General features: G+C 46.0%; 1 protein-coding gene across 3 annotated transcripts in view; it reads right to left on the minus strand.

Moving 5' to 3' along the window:
• Window positions 1-1,995: 1,995 nt before the first annotated feature.
• Window positions 1,996-22,682, minus strand: part of ANGEL1 (angel homolog 1 (Drosophila)) — a 23,634-nt gene continuing 2,947 nt past the window's right edge. The window contains exons 2-10 of one of the 3 annotated variants that reach the window (XM_015558032.1): window positions 20,908-21,483; window positions 19,543-19,769; window positions 19,045-19,114; window positions 17,568-18,001; window positions 15,285-15,411; window positions 14,875-14,985; window positions 6,327-6,408; window positions 5,650-5,822; window positions 1,996-4,909 (exon numbers count right to left, since the gene is read on the minus strand). In XM_015558032.1, coding sequence (XP_015413518.1) covers window positions 4,749-4,909; window positions 5,650-5,822; window positions 6,327-6,408; window positions 14,875-14,985; window positions 15,285-15,411; window positions 17,568-18,001; window positions 19,045-19,114; window positions 19,543-19,769; window positions 20,908-21,409 — 1,887 coding nt within the window. In that variant the 5' untranslated portion in view covers window positions 21,410-21,483 and the 3' untranslated portion in view covers window positions 1,996-4,748. Of the gene's footprint in view, window positions 4,910-5,649; window positions 5,823-6,326; window positions 6,409-14,874; window positions 14,986-15,284; window positions 15,412-17,567; window positions 18,002-19,044; window positions 19,115-19,542; window positions 19,770-20,907; window positions 21,698-22,682 lie in introns of those variants that run through there. The other 2 variants (XM_015558031.1, XM_006778817.2) reach the window with 2 other exon arrangements.

Below are 22,682 nucleotides of genomic sequence, written 5' to 3' on the forward strand. Positions count from 1 at the left end.
GTTAAAGCCACAGCTTTGGAACACACGCCTAGGTCCCTCCGTCACCCATGCCGCTGCCTCATCCCTCAGCTCTGGGCCTCTTCCCACGCTTTCAGATAAGCCCAAACAGTTGCAAGCAGCTTGCGCAGAAATATCTTTCAGACCCGGAAGCATTTTTACCGTTAACCCTTCCTGCTCTGCTTTCATTCAGCTTGAGAGTAAAACCTAGACTTATAAGAGGTGGAATGCTTCCTACTTCTTACCCCAGCCAATCCCCACAAAGTCCCAACTACAAGTGCAGTTGGGCACAGCAAGCGCCCTCCCTTGCAGCGTGTGCTGGTGAGGCATGGCAGCTGGGAAGAGGAGAGGCCGTCCATTGGAACCCACAAATGTCTCAGACACCACAGCATTAAATAGACGCGGTTTTGTTACTTACAGGCTCAGATAAATCAGGTTAATACCAAAAAGCACCTTTCAATAAAGGTAACAGAACTTGGGACTAACGAGGACCATACACCTTTACCCAAAGGCAATGTTGTCATTTACACATTCAATCCAGCTACAACGCCTCTGAGTAAGGGCCTTGTGGGTGGGCTCCAGCGAGATGGACTCACAGCGGGCCCTGGGCTGCTCTCTTGCAAATGAAAGCCGGGTAGGGGCTGGGCGAGCATGTCGAGTCGAGGCTCGTGCTGGACATGCTTGGCTGCTTAGAGCTGATGCAGCGGTAAATGCCGTGGCTCCAGGAGGGTCAGAACCCAGCCTGCCGGGGGCTTCGCACGGCCTGCCCCCTGCTGCTGTCAGGCTCCCAGCAGGTGCCTGCCGACTTTCGGCACATGATTTGGGGTGGGCCTTTGGATGGAGGTAGCACTTCTCAGAGCCCTGAACGTGAGGAGCTGAAGTTCTGCCACCCTATCTGCCAGGACCTGACATCTCGACCAATGTGTCGCGGGCAGGGATGAGGATAGGCAGTGGTAGTCAGACCACAGCGTGGCCAGGTGCAGGCTGCCTGGCAATCCTTAGTGTTTGCCAAGGGGGTGCGGGGACGTGCTGCTGGGGCCTGGCAGCTGGTAGAGATGGGCCACCTCAGGTCAGCGGAAGGGACAGCTCTCTGAGGCCAGCCCACTTGGGAACGTGTCCTCTCGAACCTGCAGCCAGAAAGGACTTAGTCGTAGGAAAGACAAAGCCTCTAAGAATTAAGTGTAGAGGCTCCTTCCTCTCCACCGCTGGGCGAGGCCTCAGGCCTGAGCAGCACAGAAACTGGTTAGGGTTGGGGCAGTTTACATTCTCCTAACCCAGGCGAGAGCGGCACCCCAAGCTCTCATCAGGCTGACCTTGCGCACATTTGCTCAGGAGGGGAAGCAGACGGGAGGTGCACCAGGATGAGCCTAGAAGTGCAGGGCTGTAGGTCAGCTCCCTGCCCTGGCTCCCTCCTACACCAGGGAGGAGAGAAGCCACACTTTGCCTTATGTAACCAATCAAAAAACAATCTGTTAGTAGCTACACCGGGGCAAGAACTGGAGGGAAAACAAAACTAAGTTTAAACTTAAAAGCACACCAGTTGCAGCCTGGTGGGTGGTTTCCCTTCTCCCCCCACCAGCGGGTCTGCTCTGAAAGATAGCCTCCCTCCTACTCCTGGAAAGGCTGTGTGCTGGGAGCATGGGGTGGTAAGAAATAAAGCAAAGGAGACTCGCAATTTACCTCTTTGGGATTTCTGTTTCCTCAGGTGTAAAGGTAATACGTGAACACCTGAACTGCCCGTCACAGTGCTGTGATCTATGCATGGCGGGCATGGAGTACTGGCTGACAAAGTGCGATAGGGAACCCTCTAGGCCAGGAAAGGGGTCTCTGGGATACACCCCAAAGCTGAGGAGGTATGAAACAATGCCAGCCCATGGGCCAATCGTCCAGCCTGGCTGGGGAGAACTACCCACCCGCACCTCCCACCAATACTCGGGAATCCTCAGCAGCCCTTGCTTGTCAACGCCCAAACAATACAATTTCAGATCTGAAAATTCCTCACAAGTGGAAAAGATTATTGCTTTAATTTCCATTTCACCAAGACATGTGACTGAAACACAAGCATTAACTTACCCACAGTCACCAGGCCAAGATGACCAGTGGTGTTCCTAATCCCTCGTGCCCTCTCCACGGACTCCCAACCCAGGTGGTGCAACAGGAGCACCCTGGTAGCTTTAAGTAACTCAGCTTCTCAGCGGCTGACTCACAGGTGTGGGGTCTGGGAATCTGGTCGGGTAAGGCAGAAAACCACCTCCCGTTTCAGAGCTTCCCACGCGCATGCGGGCTTGGTGGGCTTGGTGGGCTTGTGGCTTATGGAGCTTATGGAGGCTGGAGACAAAAGCACCAGCAGAGAGCAGCCCAGGAAGAAGAGAAACCTTTCCAGCAACAGATGGCCCACAGCTCAGCTCTGGCTCCAGAACGCAAAAGAGATTATCAGAAATAGCAGCTCAGCAAGAGGCATCCGCCGCACGCACCAGGCCTCATGCAGCTGCCATAGGAAACATTTCTCGTCCCACTTTCTACACAAACCCTCTTGAAATGCAGTCTGGATGGGAGCGGGGTGAGGAGCAGCAGATGGAACAGAACAACAGCAGCTGAGAGAGCTCTTCTCTCTGGCTGGGCAAGGATGGAGAAGAGAGCTGCCCAAGAAAAGTCAGGCAGAGGCTTCGCCCATGCCCTGTCCCCCCACGGCCTCAGTGATCAGAGGGAGATTCCCTCACTTTCCTCCCGTGTAGATTTAGGACTTGAGACCCCACCACAAAGCCAGTCTCCTCCTCTCGGCCCACCTCGTTCTCCAGGCCTTCTCTCCCCCGTGCCCTGCAAGATCCTAATAAAATGACCAACCGGAGGGCGGAAAAGTAAACCTTTATTTGGAAAAGAGAATTTAAAGCCCCATTTTGTTTCCAAAACAGAAACAAAAAAGAAAACAAAACAAAAATGATTATCAGGCTACCTGCCCTCTGCCATCTTCAGCCATTTTTAAACTGCATTTCCTGGCAGAGAACAGGGAAGGGCAATCGTCTTAGAAAACAACAGGGCACTATTATCTCCAGAGGTGCCCAGAGAGAGACAAACAGAGTGGACGGTGGGGATGGACAGGCAGACCTGGGGCTCAGACAGGCACATGCCCACTAACCCTGGAAACACTATTTAAGAATACACGCATATTTAAATTTCCAAGAACCTAGGTGTAGAAAGTTTATAACCACGAACACAGCAGCAGAATTCAAGCTGGGTCTTTGGCTTTCAGAAGAAGGAGAGATCATTAAATTCACCTCTGGCTAACCGCCCGTCTCCGGCTTCTCGCCCTCCCTTCAGTCCTGTGCTGGAGGGCAAGTGGGCAACAGCAAGTCAAATCCACCAGGGCCAGCAGCCGTCTGAGTTAAGGGATATGAGGAACAGCTGACCCAGAACCCCCGGGGCCACCCCCAGCAACAGAAGATTAAGGCAGGCAGGTGACGCGTGTGGGCACGGAAGCCCCCGGATGGGCCAGGTACCCAGCGCGGGGAGGGAAAGCAGAGGCAATGAGCGCAAGGCCTTGCTGGCCTGAACAACTCCTCCAGCACTTGTGCCCAAGGCCACCTTTTCACTGAGAAGGTTTGGCCTGAGCTAAATAGCAGGCTTCTCTAGGGAGAAAACGGAAGGGGATGAGGGAGGCAGCAAACAGTAAAAGTGGTCGAGGGAAGAGAACAGGTCCCTGAGGTCCTGAGTCCCAGCTGAGGCAGCTGCAGAGCCCGCCTGCTCTCTCCCCACGGGACACGCCCACTTCGCCCTAGCTCTGTGGGCTACAGCAGTGGTCGCCAACCGGTGGTCCGTGAGGTCCCAAAGGTTGGCGACCGCTGGGCTGTGGAGTCCAGTGAGCCCACTGTTTCTTGAAGGTTCTTTCTCCTCACCCTTAAGGAATTTTAAATCTCAAGTCACTATCCCAGCCCACAGACCCCACACAAACTTGCACCCTCCTCGGGGACAAGCCTAGGGAAAGCACACCAGGCCTTGGGGAGCTCGGGGTGGAGGCCCAGAGGCTTCTGGGGCAGGTACTGCGTCCCCAGTTGTGCTGCTCCAGGCTGGGGACCCATTCGTTCCCAGAGCTCAGTGATGAGTATGCCCTGGCTGGCATGATGAACGCCTAATGAAACAGAGGATAAAAGGAGAAAGGCCCGTGCCCCTGCTGCTGCCTGGCAGCACACAGGCACCAGGTGGTGCTCTCAACCTACCCCGAGGCCGGCAGCCCCAGTGTGGACAGCAGGCTGATTGAGGCAGGTATGGCCACACAGAGCAGTCCCACCTTGAGAGGATGCACACACACTATACACATTTCACACGTGTGTGCCTGGCAAGAGGGCTGGGCACAGAGGTTGTGAGGACAGGGAGGAGGTCGGATCAGAAAGTACCACCAAGAAACGGCCTGAAAGCAAATAACAAATGAGATCAATAGCTCCCACAACCCTGGTAATTAAAAATCAAGAGGAGCGCTGGATACATGGAAGGAAGGGGGAAGCCCCCCTTCCGCCTCTCCCAGGGCCACCAAGCATGTGGCACGAGAGGATTAGGAAGAGGTTGGGGCAGGGAAGGGACCACAGGCAGAGAGCCTGGACAGGCCCACAGAAAATCTAACCATGGGAAAAGGGAACAGGAGGGGAGGGGAGGGGCTGTAAGTTTCTTGGATCTAAGTTTCCAGAAGCATGGGATATTTCCAGTCTCTGACCCAGTGGGCTCTTCTAGAAGAGCGGCTCTCTTCCCTTGGGAGCCCATCATGGGGCGGTCACTTCCATCCCGAAGCTGGCCAGCAGACAGAGGTGGTCTGAAGAGCAGAAGGGGTTGGGTAAGCCATTGGCAGCCCAGAGAATCTCTTCAGAGAGGAGAGAGAGACGGCCCAGGAGCTTGAGAGTTCCATCTTGATATAGCCTGTGATCTGGGGCACAAAGCGGAAGCCAGAGGGCAGAGGGTACGAGAGTCAGTCACACTGCATGGAGAGGGCGGGGCCTGTGGAAGCTATGCCTTACGGAGGCTCCATCCCCTTGGCTGCCCACCCTCCTTCACCTCCTGCTGCCTCTAGGAGAGGCCTCGTTTTTCTCAGATACTCCCTGATATATCTGTGAATGAGCAGGGTGGGTTCCAGGGAACTGTGGCAAAATGGAGAGCGTATGCCCAGGCCCAACATTACAAGATATTGTTTTCCAAGAGAAACTGGAAATCCAGATTTTCTATACAAAAATCTGATTTTTAAACATAGGCAATCAATTTAAACATTTTAAAAGACATGCTTTAAACAAACTGACCCCGGGCTTATAGACTGCTACACTGTGACCACCAGTGTGGGTGAGGAGATAGGACACAGGGTCTCTAACCCGACCAAGTTCCTCACTAACCAGACCCACTGAGCAGGTGCAGTCATCTCGTGCATCTGTTCTCCGAACCAGGGAGGGACAGTGCTTGTTCTGCCCACCTCTCTCTAATGCTACAAGGATCAAAAGAGAAGTCAGACAAGTGGCCGAAGAGAAGGATGATGAGGATGAGCAGTGCTAGGTAGGCATGAAATCTGCTCTTTTGCTGGTCAAGTCCCAGCAGCCCCAGCCATGCCACCAAATGCCTGACCTACCATCAGTTGTCCCAGGGACTCGTGTGGATGGCTCCTAGGAACCCAGGACCCACCAGGCTTACCAGTCCTGTTCCCATTCTCGCAGGACTCAGCTGAGAAGAAGATGTAATCCACTGTTGCTCCAATACCCAAGGGCATTGTGGTGACCTCTGGGCGGCAATGCTGGGGCAGGAAGTGAGTATATACCGAGGTCAGGTGGAGGCAGTGCTGGATGGTGCCTACAGTCCTATAGGGATGGAGAGGACAATTTCAGTCAGCAAACATTATTGAACTTTTCTCAAGGTTACTTTCTCTGTGGGTTTTAACAAGTATTTTTCATGAACGATCCCAAATAACAGTCTCAACAAAAATTCCTCCCCATGCTAGTAAGAGGCTGACAGTCTTAGCTAAAATTAGCCTAGAAACAGCACATGCGTTCTCATGCCCCCTGACGTTCCTCACCCCCACCCCTCCCTTGCCCTCTGACGAAGCGTACCCTGTCCATGTGTCAGCAAGCTCTTCTGGGAGGCCTCCCTTCATTGAGGAAAAGTGTGCGGGCTTTTCCTCTGCAGGCACCTGGGTGGGTCACCTCTGGCCTCCGTTCACCGGTATGCCCCTCCATAAGCTTAGCAGGTATTGGGGGAAGGGAGAGCTCAACAAAAAGTGCTCCCCCAAATCAGCCTTAGGAAGGCCAACGGAATCTCTCTCCTATACTGGAATGCAAGCTGAAGGGCACTAGCAGGAGGATTACCTGGGGGAGACGGGCTCAGGCTCGGGCTCAGGCTCAGACATGTCTTCCTCAAGAACGGACTCGGCCCAGCCAGCAGGTCGTTCTGTAGAAGTCAGGAGAGAAAGATGTTTTATCATTCGCAGACAGTGAACAGGGTCAGAACCTTGCACCCTGAAATCCTTCTCAGGTCCATGACGGGACTGCTCCCAAAGGGAAAAAGGAAAAATAGTGAAGAGTGGGAAAAACAATGGACCAAAGTCAGGAACTGCAGGAAGGCAGACAGAGGCCTCTAGCATAGACATTTATCTTCCTTGACTCAGCAACTTTTCTTAAAATTTAAATTTATTTTTAAAAGGTGATATAGTCAGCTCAGGCTGGTGTTTCTCAATGGTTAGAGCGTTGGCCCACACACCAAAGGGTCTTGGGTTCGATTCCCAGTCAAGGGCATGCACCTCACTGCAGGTTCCATTCCCAGCCCATTGGAGTAGGTGGGGGAAGCAACCAGCAATGTGTCTCTCTCACATCGATGTCTCTCTCTCTCTTTCCCCTCACCCCCTTCTACTCTCTCTAAAAAAATCAATGGAAAAAATATCCTCAAATGAGGATTAACAACAACAAAAAGTTTTAAGAAGGTAATATAGTCACATGGTAAAAAACCCCAAAATGTTGGGGGGGGGAAAAAATCAGTGAAAAGTCTCCCTCCCATTTTAGGTCCCTTGCCACACAATTCTCTCCAGAGGCAACGAATGGTACCAAATTTTTGGTATATTCCTCCAGAGATTTTCTATCACACACCATCTAGTGTGTGTGTGTGTGTGTGTGTGTGTGTGTGTGTACACACCTATATGTGCATATACACATGTACACATATACATGCTTTTTTACACACGTTTATATACACAGACACACAAAGAAAAAGGCACATTATCAATATCAGGAAAGAAAGGGGATATTATTACAGATTCTACTGACATTAATGGGTGTTATGGACTGAATGTTTGTGTCACTCCAAAATATGTTGGAATCCTAAGACCCCAATGGGATGGCATTGGGAGCTGGGGCCTTTGGGATTAATTAGGTCATGAGGGTGGAGACCTCATGAATGGAATTAATGCCCTGTGAAGGGATCCCAGAGAGCAAATATCATACCTAATAGTGAAAACAATAACTAAGTTACAGGTCTTACAGTTCTCTATTTCAAACTTATACAGAGGTAAGATAATCAAGACAGTGTGGTACTGACCTAAAGATAGACATATAGGTGAATGGAATATAATTTAGAGTCCAAAAACCCATATGTCCATGGTCAATTGATTTTTCCTGAGAGGGGTGAATGGAAAGGGACGGCTAATGGATATAGGGTTCCTTTTGGGGGTGATGATTTTGGTGTTGATTCCACAACTCTGAATATACTAAAAGTCACTGAATTGTATACTTTAAGTGGGTGGATTTTATGGTATGTGTATTTAATCTCAATAAAGGTCTTTTTAAAAAAAAGGATAAGGAAATGTTATAATTTCATACCAATAAATTTGATAATTTAAATGAAATGAAATATTCCTTTATATATCTTACATTTCCATGTTAATTTGTTTTTTATTTTTGTTGCTATTATAAAGAGCTTTTTCATTATACCTCTTTTGTTGTTGTTAATCCTCACCTGAAAATATTTTTTCCATTGATTTTTAGAGAGAGTAAAAGGAGGAGAAAAGAGAGGGGGAGAGAGAGAGAGAAACATTGATGTGAGAGACACACATTGCCTGGTTGCCTCCTATACATGCCCCAACTGGGCCCAGGGATCGAACCTGCAACCCAGGTGCATGCCCTTGACTAGGAATCAAACCTCGACCCTTTGGTGCATGAGCCAGTACTCTAACCACTAAGCAAAACCAGCCAGGGCTTCATTATATTTCTTAACAAATATGTCATTATTTTTATATATGACTACTATGGCTTTCTGTATATTAATATTGCACCCAGCTACTTTCTAGAATTATCTCAATGCTTATGACAGTTGTTGGTTGATTCTCTTAGGTCATCAGTTATATAAGATATTAACAGCAAGTAATAATTTACCCCCTCCTTTCCATTTTTCACTTCTATTTTCTTTCCTGTATTTCTATTTCCTACTTCTAAGTATGGTATCTCTGAACTCAGTTGAATAATAGCAATCATCCTTGTCTTGTTCCTGACTTTGCTACTAGAGTGTTTTCTTTAAGCAAGATCCTGATTTTTGGAGCTGAGATAAACTTCTTTTTCAGGCCCATGGCAAATCTATGCCCTCCTCCCACTCCTCACAGCCTCAGAGCCTAGTTCCTCACTGCCACAACATGTTCCGACTGAAATAAATGTATTTGAATGGTGTAAGGATTATCTACTTTTTCCTTAATTAAGAGGGCTCTTTTTACAAGAACACAGAATAGATGCTGAATTTTAACAAAATGTCTCTGACATCTATAGGATGCTTTTCTTTTCTTTTTGAAAATATATTTTTATTGATTTCAGAAAGGAAGGGAGAGGGAGAGATAGAAACAATGATGAGAGAGAATCATTTATTGGCTGCATCCTGCACGTCCTCTACTGGGGATCAAGCCTGCAAACTGGGCATGTGTCCTGACTGGGAATGGATCCGTGCTGGTTTATATGTTGACACTCAACCACTGAGCGGCACCAGCTGACTAGGATGAGATAGATAGATAGATGATAGATAGATAGATAGATAGATAGATAGATAGAGATCTATATCTATATATCTATATATAGATATAAATTATATTGAGACTTTGAATACGAGACTAACTTTATATTTCTGATTGACTCCATTTGGTCATGATCTATTGCTCTTTAAATATGCTGCTAGATTCTGTTTCCTGATCTTCTATTTAAATTTTTTTGTATCAATATTCATAAGGGAGAATATTAGTCTGTAGTTTTCCTTTTTTGTGTAATTGTCAGGTGTTGGTGTCAAAATATTTGCTTCATAAAATAACTTGGCCCCACTCTTCCTCTGTATTCTGTAACAATTTAGGTAGTAGTAGAATTATAAGTTCTTTAAAAGGTTTGATGACATTCTCCTATCAATCTGAGTCTGATGTTTTTCTGGGACTGCAACTCAGAAAACTTTTTAAACTTTTTTCCTTCTGTGGTAATTTATTTAGATTATCACTCTCCTGCAATCTCTTTTTAGTAAATTACTTTCTAAAATTAGTCTTTGCAGCTAAGTTTTCAATTTCTTTGCACTTAGTTGAGCAAAGAACCCCCTTATAATCCTACTAGAGGTCCCTTGGCCTGGCCTGAGGGATCAGGCCGAAAACCAGCTCTCTGACATCTCCCGAGGGGTCCCAGATTGCGAGAGGGTGCAGGCCAGGTCGAGGGACCCAACCAGTGTGTGACTGGGGCCGGGGAAGGACTCTGGAGATTGGCCAGCTAGGGAGGGACTGTGGGAGGGCTCCAGGGTGTGTCCAGCCCATCTCGCTCTGTCCCTATTGGCCAGACCCCAGCAGCAAGCTAATCTATTGGTCAGAGCATCTTCCCCCTGGTGGTCAGTGCACGTCATAGCGAGCAGTTGAGCGGCCTTAGCATGTCATTAGCATATTATGCTTTGATTGGTTGAATGATGAACACCGGACACTTAGCATATTAGACTTTTATTATATAGGATTAATTCCTGTGCACCTGGACACTTTTGCCTACTCCTTAAATAGGTCAGCAAATGGGCTTATCTAATTTACAGCTGTTTTTCACCCAAACCATCAACTCTTAGCGTTTACTAGTTCTATTTTTCTGTTTTCTAAATTATTTTCATTTTTACCTTCTTTCCTTCTGCTTTCGTTCAGTTTGTTCTTTTTTCTAACTTCTTAAGTTGGATGCTTAATGTACTTACTTCCATCTTTTTTATTAATATAATTCTGTGATTCTAAATATTCTATATTATTCTATGTTTTTTTTCATTGAATGGTTCCAGCTATAATCCTAAAAATAGATGGTATTTTCATTATTATTTTTAGATATTCTGCAGTTTCAGTTTAAATTTTACCTTTGACTTAAAAGTTTTTTAAAATTTTTTAAATGTTCAAGCAGTAGTATTTTTTTTTCATTTCTATTTTTATTGCATGTGTGATCAGAGAAAGTTGACAATACTATTTTACTGTTTAAAATTGATTAAGGTTTTTTAGGTGGTCTAATACAGCGGTCGCCAATCTTTCAGACCTCATGGACCACCAGCGGTCCACAGACCACTAGTTGGCGACCGCTGGTCAAATATATGGTTAACCATTAAGAATCTCCTATGGATACTCAAAAAGATGTCTTTGCTCTGCTTTCAGTGTTCAGAGTTTGATATGTACCAATCAGATTTACCTTATAATATGTTTATAACTCTTCTATATTTTTAGTTATCTTTTATCTACTTCATCTGTTACAGAGTAAGAAAGATGAGTTAAAACCTTTTCCATTAGTTATCTTCTGACTATTATTCCATGTTAAATCCTGAAGTTTCATGTTGTGATTGTGGATGTAATGTTCTTTGGAGCATAAATATTCACAACACTAATATCTTCATTTTGAGTCACATCCTTTACCATTATGATACGCCAGAAAAATCACTGACCAGCAGGACATTGAAAATGGTTTCCCTCAACTCCAGGCTCTGTCCATGCAGCACTGTGTTCAGACAGCACTGTGCACAGGCAGCACTAGCACATGGGCCTGCCTCTACCTGTGCTGCAATATCTTCTGGGCCCATTCAGCACCAAGTAAGCAAGTGGAAGCCAAGCAAGTAAGTTCTTCTGCAAGTACCAGGGAAGGGGATTATAAATTGTGCCATGCATGGGCTAGAGGAGAAGCTGGGTTCAGAACTTTCCTGGTTAGAAACTGATCAGACAGCTTTTGCTCTATGGCCCTCTGGTCAGTTTGTAAATAGTGGTTTATGAATATCACCTGTTAATAATTGTTTTTTCATATAATGCACTTAATTGGGCACATAATTTGTGGTTAAATGATGAAAGACCTGAAGGGTTCAATGGAAGTTCAAAGCTCCAGAGTTAATTTAATGCAAGCACTCATTAGAAAGAAAACATAGTAACCCCTTTCAGCGTCTTTATGAACCACATTGGGAAGATAAATAATAATTCAAAAAATAAATAAAAGGGGAACTTAAAATTTAGATTCCCTTCTTATTAATTATTCCCTCACAAAGGGAATCACAATGTTTTTTTGTTTTAAATGTGTTTTTATTTATCTTAGAGAGAGAGGAAGAAAGAAACATTGATGTGAGAAATATGAATCAGCTGCCTCGTGCATGCACCCTGACCAGGGATGAAGCCCGCAACCCAGGCATGTGCCCTGACCGGAAATCGAACCCTTCAGGGCACAGGTTGACGTTCAACCAACCGAGCCACTTAGGGAAAGGCCACAATGTTTATTACACAACTTGGGTGATGTAGAACGCTCCAGTGTGACGCAATGTCAACTTGTGGGTAAGTTATAGCATCACTACCTAGCACTGCAGTTCCTTTTGCAACTCAGATGCTTCTCATTAAAGTCAGTGTCAGAGCCAAGTTGACAAGTTTTGATGTGCACTGTGGGTTGGATGACTCTGGTATTGGACTGGAAACATTATTCAGTAGGATATTTAAACCAGTGGTCACCAACCTTTTGGGCCTCACGGACCACCAGTTGGCAACCGCTGATTTAAACATATCCTCTAAAAAAAAGATCACACACTATGATCTCATTGTACTGCACTTCAGCCTTTCTATTTATGGTCTAAAAATGGTGGTAGCTTTTCAGATTTGGAGTCTTTAAAAGAGATTCAGGAGAAGCCTGTTCAGCCCTAGGTGGGGGCATGTTCACAGTACGTGGTGAATGGGTGTGTTTACCCAAATTTGATCTCAACTTTTTTAAATCCTCACCTGAGGATATTTTTCCATTTAGACTAAATTTTGAAGAGAGTGAAAGGGAGGGAGAGGGGGAAGAGAAAAACATCAACCTGAGAGAGATACATCAATTAGTTGCCTCCTGCACATGCCCAACCAGAAGTGGGGAGGGAATCACAACCCAGGTACCTGTCCTTGACTGGGAATCAAACCCACAACCCCTCAGTGTGCAGACCCATGTTCTAACCACTGAACACACCAGCCAGGGCTAATCTCAATTTTGAAAATAAATACTGTTATTATTTTGCATTGTTAGTGAACTGGGTATTTCCCCCCTATATAATGATTCTACTTACGAAGTGATTGTCAGTACGTATTTTAAAAGATTCTTGGTTTTAATTTTGTTAAAACTGAAGTATTTATTTTATGCTTCAAGTATAGCATGAATTTTTTTAAAAAAAATAATAGCCTATTCTTAACATAAAATTGCCTATGTGGGATCCTACTACTGTTTAACCTTAGGATTTCATAATCTTAAAACACTGAGCCCCTGCTTCCCTGCCTGAGCTCAACTGATACAAGCCCTATCCCAGTTCCAACACACGCCATCATCATCATTATTATTATTATATGTTGCTACAGTTGTAATAATACATTTACCTTTGCAATTAAAATAACTGAGCCATTGAAATGTTTGCTGCTCTGTGCAAAATGCCAATTTAAATTAAATCCCAACAAGAAAAAAAATAAATTCATTGCTTACCACCAGTCCTTTTACTACCGGTTTTTTTCCAGTCGCTGCTTGGTTGTCATAAGTTAGTCTTCTGGCATCTCTTCAAGAAAGGCTTTCGGGGGGAGTATGAAATTCATGAGCCATACTTCTTTCCTTGACGCTTTGCTCCCATCTTCTAGAGGTGAATGTTAATGTTAAGAAATCAGATGCCAACCTCATTATCTTTATTCTTAGAAGTAGCCTGATCTTTTTGGTTCAACTGTCCAAAGGATTTTTTTTTTCTTTAACTTCTGGTAACTTCACTAGGAAGTTAGTGTTGCTTCTCCTATATCATTTTTTTTTTTTTTTACTGAGACATGGCATATCCTCTCAATCGGAAGATTCAGATCTTTTCATCTTTGGAAAATCTTCCCTGAATCACACCTTTAAATATTCCTTTTGTGCCATTATATTGGTTTTCTTCTTTGTTAACTCCAATTATATGTTGCCTTGCCTTATCTTTCACTACTGCCATTTCTCTCTAGTCCTTTTTATCCTGTTACTTTCTTGTTATTTTGCTCCCCCCCACACACACACTCCTCTTTGCCTGTCTCATCTTGTTTTCAGCAGTATCTATTCTTTCTTATGCTGCATCCAATTTTGTCTTCATTTTATGTGATTTTTAAATCTTTTATTCCATTTCTTTCCTCAGCTCTGCAGCTTACATTTCATCTTCTGATGTCTTGCCATGTGCCTGAACTTATGTCTAAAAGGCAATGGTTTTATTTTTATGCTCTTATTTTATAAAGGCAATTGCTTCATATTTTTATTCATGGAAAAATAATTATATTTTTCATATGCTCCATGCAAGAATTTTTATCTTTGAAGTCAGGATTCTTTATCTGCCTTTCATTTTTCCTGTTCCTTCCACCTTTTTTTCTTTGAGTATTTTAGTGCAGATCTCATGCTGGTTTCTTCTGGGCAGCCCAGCTTTGAATTAGTTGAGGTTTCGCTACCAGTTATTTAGACAAAGTTTATATAAGAGAATTAAATATGCATCCCAAGTAAAAGAATTTTCCTTATGACACAGAGTGTGTATGAGTCCTTTTAATCTTTGCTTCTCCCTAGGCAAAAGATATGTAGCCCTGAGTACCCCTCCGCCCCTGCCATTTAGACTGCTCCATGCAAATATGCTTGATTCCTTAATCAGTCTTCCATCCACTGCCTCTTAGGACTAAAACAGGTTGAGATAATGTCCTATCACCGCCCGGGCATCCTTTCCTTATTGATGAAACAAGGATTTTGGTCTGGTGCCTCAGGTATACTCCTCGCCTTGGAGGAAGGCACTATGCTGGTTCTTTTTGGAATCCATACGCCTCACAGATAAGTCTCTTCACACTTCCTCCAATACCCTTGCATGATCTCCAGTGCTCTCACAGTCATTCCACTGTGTGTGGTTTATGGTTTCAGATACTTAGACCTTGTGTTCTTAAAGATGGAGTTTACGTTTCTTTATTCCATTTTCCTTGTTGCTTCAAAGTGGTTTCAGAGTCGAGAAGAGTAGAATGTCAAGTATGCTCTGCTATGTTCAGTCTGGAAGTTCCCAGTAGGACTAACTTTTTATTACAGCCAAGGCTACTGTCACCTTTTGATTCTCAAAGCCCTGGCATGTGAATCTTCTCTCCCATATATGCTGTCTACATGCTAATTAGTAGCAACTTTAGCCTAAAAAGGGTAACGGCTTCCTTAAGGTCTCAGAGCTGGTTAGAACCCAGGTCTTGATTCCTGGTCCATGTTCTCATGACACTGCACATCAATGGATGTGTCTGGCCACTAAACTCCACTGACCTTCCTGCTAAGCCTGCTTATAACCAGAAGCTGACCTCTAAGAATTATGCCGAGGAAAGACTGGGAAATCATATAATTGACAAATATCAGGGGTAAAGAGGTTTTAAAAATAAAACAACTTAGTTCCCATTACCTGGCTTGGTATCTGTCACTCCCTCCATAAGAACCAGTCCTACTGGTCGCTGACAGGCAATACTGCAGAAGCGGAAACGTAGCAGGAAGTCTCGGCTATATTTACGTCTCTCTGTAAACCAGGAAAAGCCACACGGTAAAAGAAAAGAAGAGGAGCCACATGCTGAGCCCTCCTCAATATCAAGAAGCTCCTAGCAACGGGACAGGGGACATCTGGCTCAGAAGACAAGGAGATGTTCCAACAGCTACGACTTGAAGTTGTAGAATCACTGGGTGACCATGAGGACAGTGAGAAAAACAAAGACCTTGCTAAGGGAACTGAGGGGATTCGGCTTTCTCGTCATGGAGGTGCCAGCTCTCTCTCAAAACGGGCATGAAGGCACAGCCACCAAGAACATGGCCCAGGCTCACCTGATCTCTTGGGATGACAGGAGGTGACATACTGACAGCCATCAGTGATGCCCAGGGCACTGGGCCATAGTGGGGCCTGCAGCTTCCTCTGGTAAAGCTGATGGGAGAAGTCTTCCTGTCCAGACACCTACAAGGAAAGAGCAGGTGGGAATGAGGAAACCAAGATGGGAAAAGGAACAGCCCATTTGGGGGACATGCAGACAAACACACACACACATTCATATGCTACATACACGATATAAGCAAAACATAAGTCTTAGGGGAAGGTTAAAACTAAGGAGCTAATTAAAACCTTTTTTTTTTACTAGAACCACTGAAATGTCCATGAGACAGGAATGAGGGCTAAGAGAATGAGGTGTGTGAGTGACAGAGAATAGAACTGCATGAACATGTGATCCCCTAACTTTTACCTCAGGAAAACCTTCACAATTCTCCACAGAGAATATCAACTTTCGGCGGCTTTATTGTGCAAGGGGAAAAGGTTTATCCTGATCTTTGGATCTTCTGGATCAAGGTCTAGCATCGTAAGCCTATTATTGGGAAACCACAGGGTTGAGCCAAGTGATACATGCACCAAAGCGCTTTACTTACGTCGCCATCCTCAGTCAAAGCCTGGGAACGGACAGTAGGTAGTAGGGGAAACACTCGGCAACATCAGCCATTTGCATGTCTCCAACGGGTGTAGCAAAATTCCCTTTATTTCATTTAACAACAAATATGTGAATGCCAACTATGTGCAGGATACAAGCTAAGGGCTAATAGGAAAGCAATGATAGGCACAATCTCTTTGCCCTTCAAGGACATTAATTTCCGATATGCCACCTGAAGTAAAACAGGCCTGGAATTTAATGGCTGTGTGACTTTGGGCAAGTTAGCCAACTCTCTTGGGTTCAATATCCTGTACTATAAAATGGGATAATGATACCACATGTAATTAAGGGTTGATAATAATAGTCACTACCACAGTATGGCTGCTTCCTTTGAAGTAGGCACTGGAAAACACTTCGTGTGCATTATTTTATTTAACCCATCAAACAAACAAACACCTCTGGAGAAGGTCCCATTATATCCCCAATGTCTGGATCAAGCAAATGGAGCTTTCGGAAGTTAAGAAACTTGACCAAGGTGGGAGAGCGGGGATTCAAAATGAGTGCTCTGAATCACCACACCTAACCGTGCCACACAAGGAGGCACTTAGTAAATTCTTCGCCTGTTTCCTGAGCTCCTTGATCACTGCAACCTTCTGGCAGGATAATGCCTTTCACACATAGCAACCAAGGCACTGCTGGCACCTGAGTAACCTCATTAAAATAAAAGCCCAAAATGCTCAATAATAATTCAGTCATTTTGTGTCCTTTCTCCACTGTGCCTTGCCAGAAGCTAAGCAATAAGTTGGATGGACCAGTTGAAGCAAAACAGAGGAACAGGGAGATGAAGTGACATTAAAAATTAGCTAAAAAAATAGCACAAGCTGAATGGCCATGAGCACAGCTAAATAAACTATGATAAACTATGAGATATCTGTGCTATCAACATTCAGCCATTAAGAGGAATAAGACAGATCCATATATACATTAATTCGGGGGGGGGGGCTACAAAATAAAATATACAGTAACATATCATCTTTATAAACACACACGGAAGATTATATACCAGCTGTTAGAAGCAATCACAGATAGTACTGGAGGGTGAGAGCTCTGGGGCCAAACCACCCAGCTACAAATCCTGGCTCCGCCATGAACGACCTGCATAATCTAGAGTAAGCAAATTACTAATTTCTCTGTGCCTTAACTTTCCTTATTTATAAAATGGAGGTAATAATAGAAGTTATGAAAATTAATGAATACATATAAAGTGCTTAAAATAGCACCTGGCACATAGTAATTGCTTAATAAATGTAAATTAGGACTATATTATCACGGGAACATTGATATCACTATAAATGCATAGAAACGATCTGGAAAAATGCCACCAAACTTCAGCTATTATTTGACTCTAAGGGGAGAGGCAGGGATTGTAGGTAATAAAAGGGGCTTTGGCCTGATTTTATGACATTTTAATTCTTTCAAGGATGTACTTATGTATTATTTATAGACTCAAAATAAATTAATGATAAAAACTGAAAGGATTCTAATATGCCAAAGGCACACGAGAGTTCCTAACTTCCAGGCTTTGGGTACAAGAAAGCAGGAGGGAGTCAGAACCGGGGCAACTGAAGTCCCTGCCACAGAAGCAGCCTCTCCCGAGGCCGTGTTCCCACCCGCAGTGGTCTGCCCCTTTCACCTTCCAGGCCGGCATCCCATCGTATTGCAGCTCTCCGTCCCTGATGAAGTTGTAGAGAGGCGAATCAGGGACAGAATTCAGGTCCCCACACAAGATGATGGGGCAGTGGCTGCCATCTGACAACCTAGCCACCTTGTCCACTTCAGCCAAGAGAATGGCCATCTGGGCCAACTTGACATCACCCCGGCGTGGGTTGTACAGGATGTGGGTATTAGCCACACATAACGGGGCCACCGAGACTTGCCCCAGGCCTTCTGGGACCAGTGGCTGCAGCAGCAGCACTAAGCCCACGTTATCCCGATTGAGGAGCTCCAAGCCAGGCCGGAAGTACTCCACAGGGCTGGCGCAGAGCAGACGGAATCTCGTGGGCTTGTAGCAGACAGCACAGCCGTCCGTCTTACACCCGGTCCTCCTCTTGTAGAAACAGGTGAAGCCTGCAGGAACACCCCACCAAGGAGATGGATCAGAGTCCTTGAACCCTGAGTCCCTCCAACCAGCGGCAGTAACCCCGGTGGGTGTGCACAGGCATTGCTCCTGCGGCTCTATAATGGGAGTCTTTGCCCTTGCCAATCCCCTGGCCCTGCAGAGGTTCCCTGACAGTTTTAACCAGACGAGAGAGGCTCTAATGGGAAAGGAGGAGAGAAGGGTTGAAGCAATATAAGTCGACGTGGACAGCATGGAATCTAAAGTCAGACAAGTTGGCCCTGGCCAGTGTGACTCAGAGGAGAGCGTCGGCCTGTGCACCAAAGGGTCTTGGGTTCCATTCCCAGTCAAGGGCACATACCTGGCTTGCAGGCTTAATCCCCAGGGCATGTGTGGGAGGCAACCAATTGATGTGTCTCTCTCACATTGATGTTTCTCTCTCTCCCTACCTCTCTCTCACTCACTCTTTCTCTCTTCCTCTCTAACTCACTTTCTCTCTCTCTCTCCCTCCCTCTCTCCTTCCTTCTTTCTCTCTTTCTTTCTTCCTATCTCTATCTCTATCTCTATCTCTACCTCTATCTCTATCTCGCTATCCCACTCCTCCCTCCTTTCCACTCTCTAAAAATCAATGGAATGAAAACATGTTAAAAACTAAAAATAAATGGAAAAAAATCCTTGGGTGAGGATTAACAAATAATAATAATAATAAAATAAATAAAGTCACACAAGCTGGAGTTCTAGCTCCACAACCTACTAGCTTTGTAGTTTTGTGACCCTAAGCTAGTCACAGAAATTTTGAGAAACTCAGTTTCCTCTTTGTAAACTGGGGATAATACTCGGCCTCATAGGTGGTTACTTCAAGAATTAAAGGGCAACATGTCACAGTTACTTTAAAACTTCGAACTCTACTTTCTTTTTCACCCACATAAAGGAGGAGCTAGGTCACAGGTGAGACGGAAGGTTTCCTGAGACAAAGGAAACCATGGTGTCTTCGGAGAGAGCAGACAGGGCTGCAGGAACAAAGACTGGCACACATGCCAGGGAGCTACATTACCCATCATTCGCAGCGAGGGCTCCAGCTGCTCCCAGTAATGATCTTCCTGGACTTCCTGAAGACACAGGATCTGGGAAATGTACAAAGAAACCAATCACTCCAGAATACCCAGAGTGCTGAATGGACTCCCACCCCAGGAGCAGGCAGTGGCCAGGTGGGAAGCTCCTGTGGGTCTCAGGCACTGAACCTTCCCATAGGACTGCCAGCCAGCCCCGGCAAGAACAGGCCAGAGTGAAGCCGGGGAGACCAGACACATACGCTGGATTTTCCCTCAAGTCTCCCTCCCTGCACAAAGGTGCCAGAAAGTACACCCAGGGAAAGTCTTCTCAGCATCGGCCAAAACTCACTGGCTTCAGGCAGGCAAGCGCCAGCCCCAGGAAGAACTCCAATCATGTGAACAATGGGAACGAACTCATTTTCTAAGAGCACTGGGAAACAGCCCAGGCCCAAAACAAATGCAAGGTGCACTGCCCTCCCCGCTCTTCACTCTTCACTCACATCAGGGTCCCAGTGCTGGAATTCCTGCATGAGATTTGCAAAGCGATAGTTCCAATTGAGGATGTCCGGGTGGCAGTGCAGATAGAGCTCGGAGCTCTGCTGCATCAGGTCCTGGGCCAGTATGTTATAGGACATCAGAGTGAACTGGAACTGCGGGCCATCCCCTGCCTCCAGGCCCTGCGCATCCAGCTGAGTGGAGAAATCCTCCCATTCTCGCCACAGGATTTCTGCAAAGGGGTTGGGAAGAAGAGGTCATGACAAGTACATGTTACCCGCAGGCCCCACCATCTCCACCCATGACTCAGTGATACTGTGAGTCAAATTTTCTCACCTTCCATATCACCCATCCCCCTGTGCCCATCTGAGCAGAACTCTAAGGACATTCTCACATTAGACAGTAAGCTCCACAAAGCCAGAGACAACCTTGGGCTGTTCACTACTGTATTCCCAGTACCTGGCATAATGCCTGGCACCTAGTACATGCTCAATAAATACAGGCTCACACTCTTGACCAGGGGTCCTCAAACTACGACCCGCGGGCTACATGCAAATACAAATACTGTATTTGTTCCCATTTTGTTTTTTGACTTCAAAATAAGATATGTGCAGTGTGCATAGGAATTTGTTCATAGTTTTTTTAAAAACTATAGTCCGGCCCTCCAATGGTCTGAGGGACAATGAACTGGCCCCCTGTTTAAAAAGTTTGAGGACCCCTGCTCTTGACAAATCCAATGGTCTCTGGGGAATCACTCAGATGAATGTGCTTAATGGTCACCAGAGGTTAAAGACTCTTCTCAAGTCATCTCAGCCTTGTTTGTTTTCTAACCTCTAAATCTGGAAAAGTTTGTAGGGCTAGAAACCACTTGTCCCCCATCTCCCTTAAAGCATGGAGCTGCAGAGTGGGTTTCAAACCTATCTGAGCCAGAGAACTCAGTCTTCACATTTTAATGGAAGCCCAATATGTGCCAAAGATAAAACTGGTGTCATTCTGTTGAGGCACAGAGTGGAGGCCCCGAGGGCTCTCCGCCTCCTCCCAGGAAGCCCTTGGGTCACCTCCAGAGAAACAGTCGCAGGGAGAATCAGAACTAGGATCTGCTGTGTTCTGCCATCACCGAGCTATGTAACTCTAGGCATGTCCCGCTACCTCTGCACCGGCGTTATATCCTCTGAGAGACCAGGGGGCTACGTGAGATGATTTCTAAGGCCCACCTAGATCTGACATTCCAAGAGTCTTAGAAAAAAGAATGCAGTGGCAGAGTTGACAGAGCTCCCCACCGAGAATCTTCTTTAGCAATGGCTCTGCCCACACCCACGACAACCTGGCAACCTGCTACCCTGGCTCTCTCAGCCAGCTGTCAGACTCACCATGATAAGGAATTTCTACGGGGGGAGGCTGCAACTGCCCCAGGCCCTCAAAGGACCAGATGGGAGCCTCTTCCTGGGGCATGGGCTCAGGCGCTAGGCTCCAGGCGAGCACTGCGGGGTCCTCTTCCCACTCCTCTGCAGCCAATGCACCCATTGGGAGGATGGTGCAGTCTGCATACTGAGGGCCTGCCTGCATGGGGACAGCTGCCCACATTGGGCCCTCGCCCTCTGGCAGTGACTCCTCTCCTAGGACCTCGGGGGAAGGCTCCTCTAGGTTCTCTGCTGCCTGCAGGTCACTCAGCTGCCTGCTGCACCACTTGTCCTCGGAAGCAGCATCCTGTTCTCCAGGATAATCCATCAGGAGTGCCAAGCTGCTCTGGGCTAGTCCCTTATCTACTAGGGGACCCTCGCTCACGGTCGAGAACACCTGGCTCGACCCTTCTTCTCGCCACTGCTGCAGCAGGCCCTCACACTCTTCCTGGTCCAGGCCCTGAGGGGCCATGGCAAAGTCACCCTCTACCTGGGGGGACGAGCTCTTCGCCAGGAGAGCATTTTTTCGACACGTGAAGAAAGCATCTAAGGAGAAAGCCAAAATACCACGTTATAAGATGACAGCATCATCCCACCCACACTCTTTTCCCAACTAGAATGTGAATCCCATACAAGTAAGAATCATATTCACGGAGACCCCCCCGCCCCCGCTCTGAAGTGGGAGTCCATTCTGGGGGACTCTTTCGCCCTCCCCACGTGGGAGTCTGTACTTGTTCTTTAGTAAATTTCCACCTTTGCTATTAAAAAAAAAAGCCCTAACCGGTTTGGCTCAGTGGATAGAGCATCGGCCTGCGGACTCAAGGGTCCCGGGTTCGATTCCTGTCAAGGACATGTACCTTGGTTGCAAGCACATGCCCAGTGGGGAGTGTGCAGGAGGCAGCTGATCGATGTTTCTAACTCTCTATCCCTTTCCCTTCCTCTCTGTAAAAAATCAAAATATATATTTAAAAAAGAATCATATTCACTTTGCTCCTCATTGTTCCATCACTGAGCCTACCCATCTTAGTGCCTGGAACTTCATCATCATCAGAGTGAAATGCTTGCCATGTGCCAGGCACTATTCTAAGTGCTTTGCAAGTACTGACTAATCTACATGGTAGGGATCTGGAATAAATGCAGTGGTTCTCAATCTTCCTAATACCGCGACCCTTTAATACAGTTCCTCATGTTGTGGTGACCCCCAACCATAAAATTATTTTTCGTTGCTACTTCATAGCTGTAATTTTGCTACTGTTATGAATCGCAATGTAAATATCTGATATGCAGGCATATCTGATATGAAGGATGTGTTTTCAGGGGTCGCGGCCCACAGGTTGAGAACCGCTGTAATAAAGAATGGTTGACCAACATAATCTAGGACAGAGATGGTCACATATAAACACACCTCTTTAACTCGAGATTGAGACTCCTATGAAACATCAACTCTCTGGTTCTAAGAGCCACTTAATCTATACAATTTACTTCTTTTTTACTACTGTTGGGAATCCTCACTGGAGGACATTTTTTCCATTGTTTTTAGAGCAAGTGGGAGGGAGGGGAAGAGGAAGGGAAGAGGAGAGAAACTTCGATATGAGAGACACATCGATTGGTTGCCTCCCGCACATGCCCCACTCAGAACCTGAAACCCAGGTAGTGCCCTTGACCAGGAATTGAATCCAAGACCCTTCGGTACATGGGCCAACACTCTAACCACTGAGCAACACCAGGAGGGCTAGGATTTACTT

This window comes from Myotis davidii, unplaced genomic scaffold (genome assembly GCF_000327345.1).
Source record: "Myotis davidii unplaced genomic scaffold, ASM32734v1 scaffold309, whole genome shotgun sequence".
In the NCBI taxonomy this organism is placed as follows: domain Eukaryota; kingdom Metazoa; phylum Chordata; class Mammalia; order Chiroptera; family Vespertilionidae; genus Myotis; species Myotis davidii.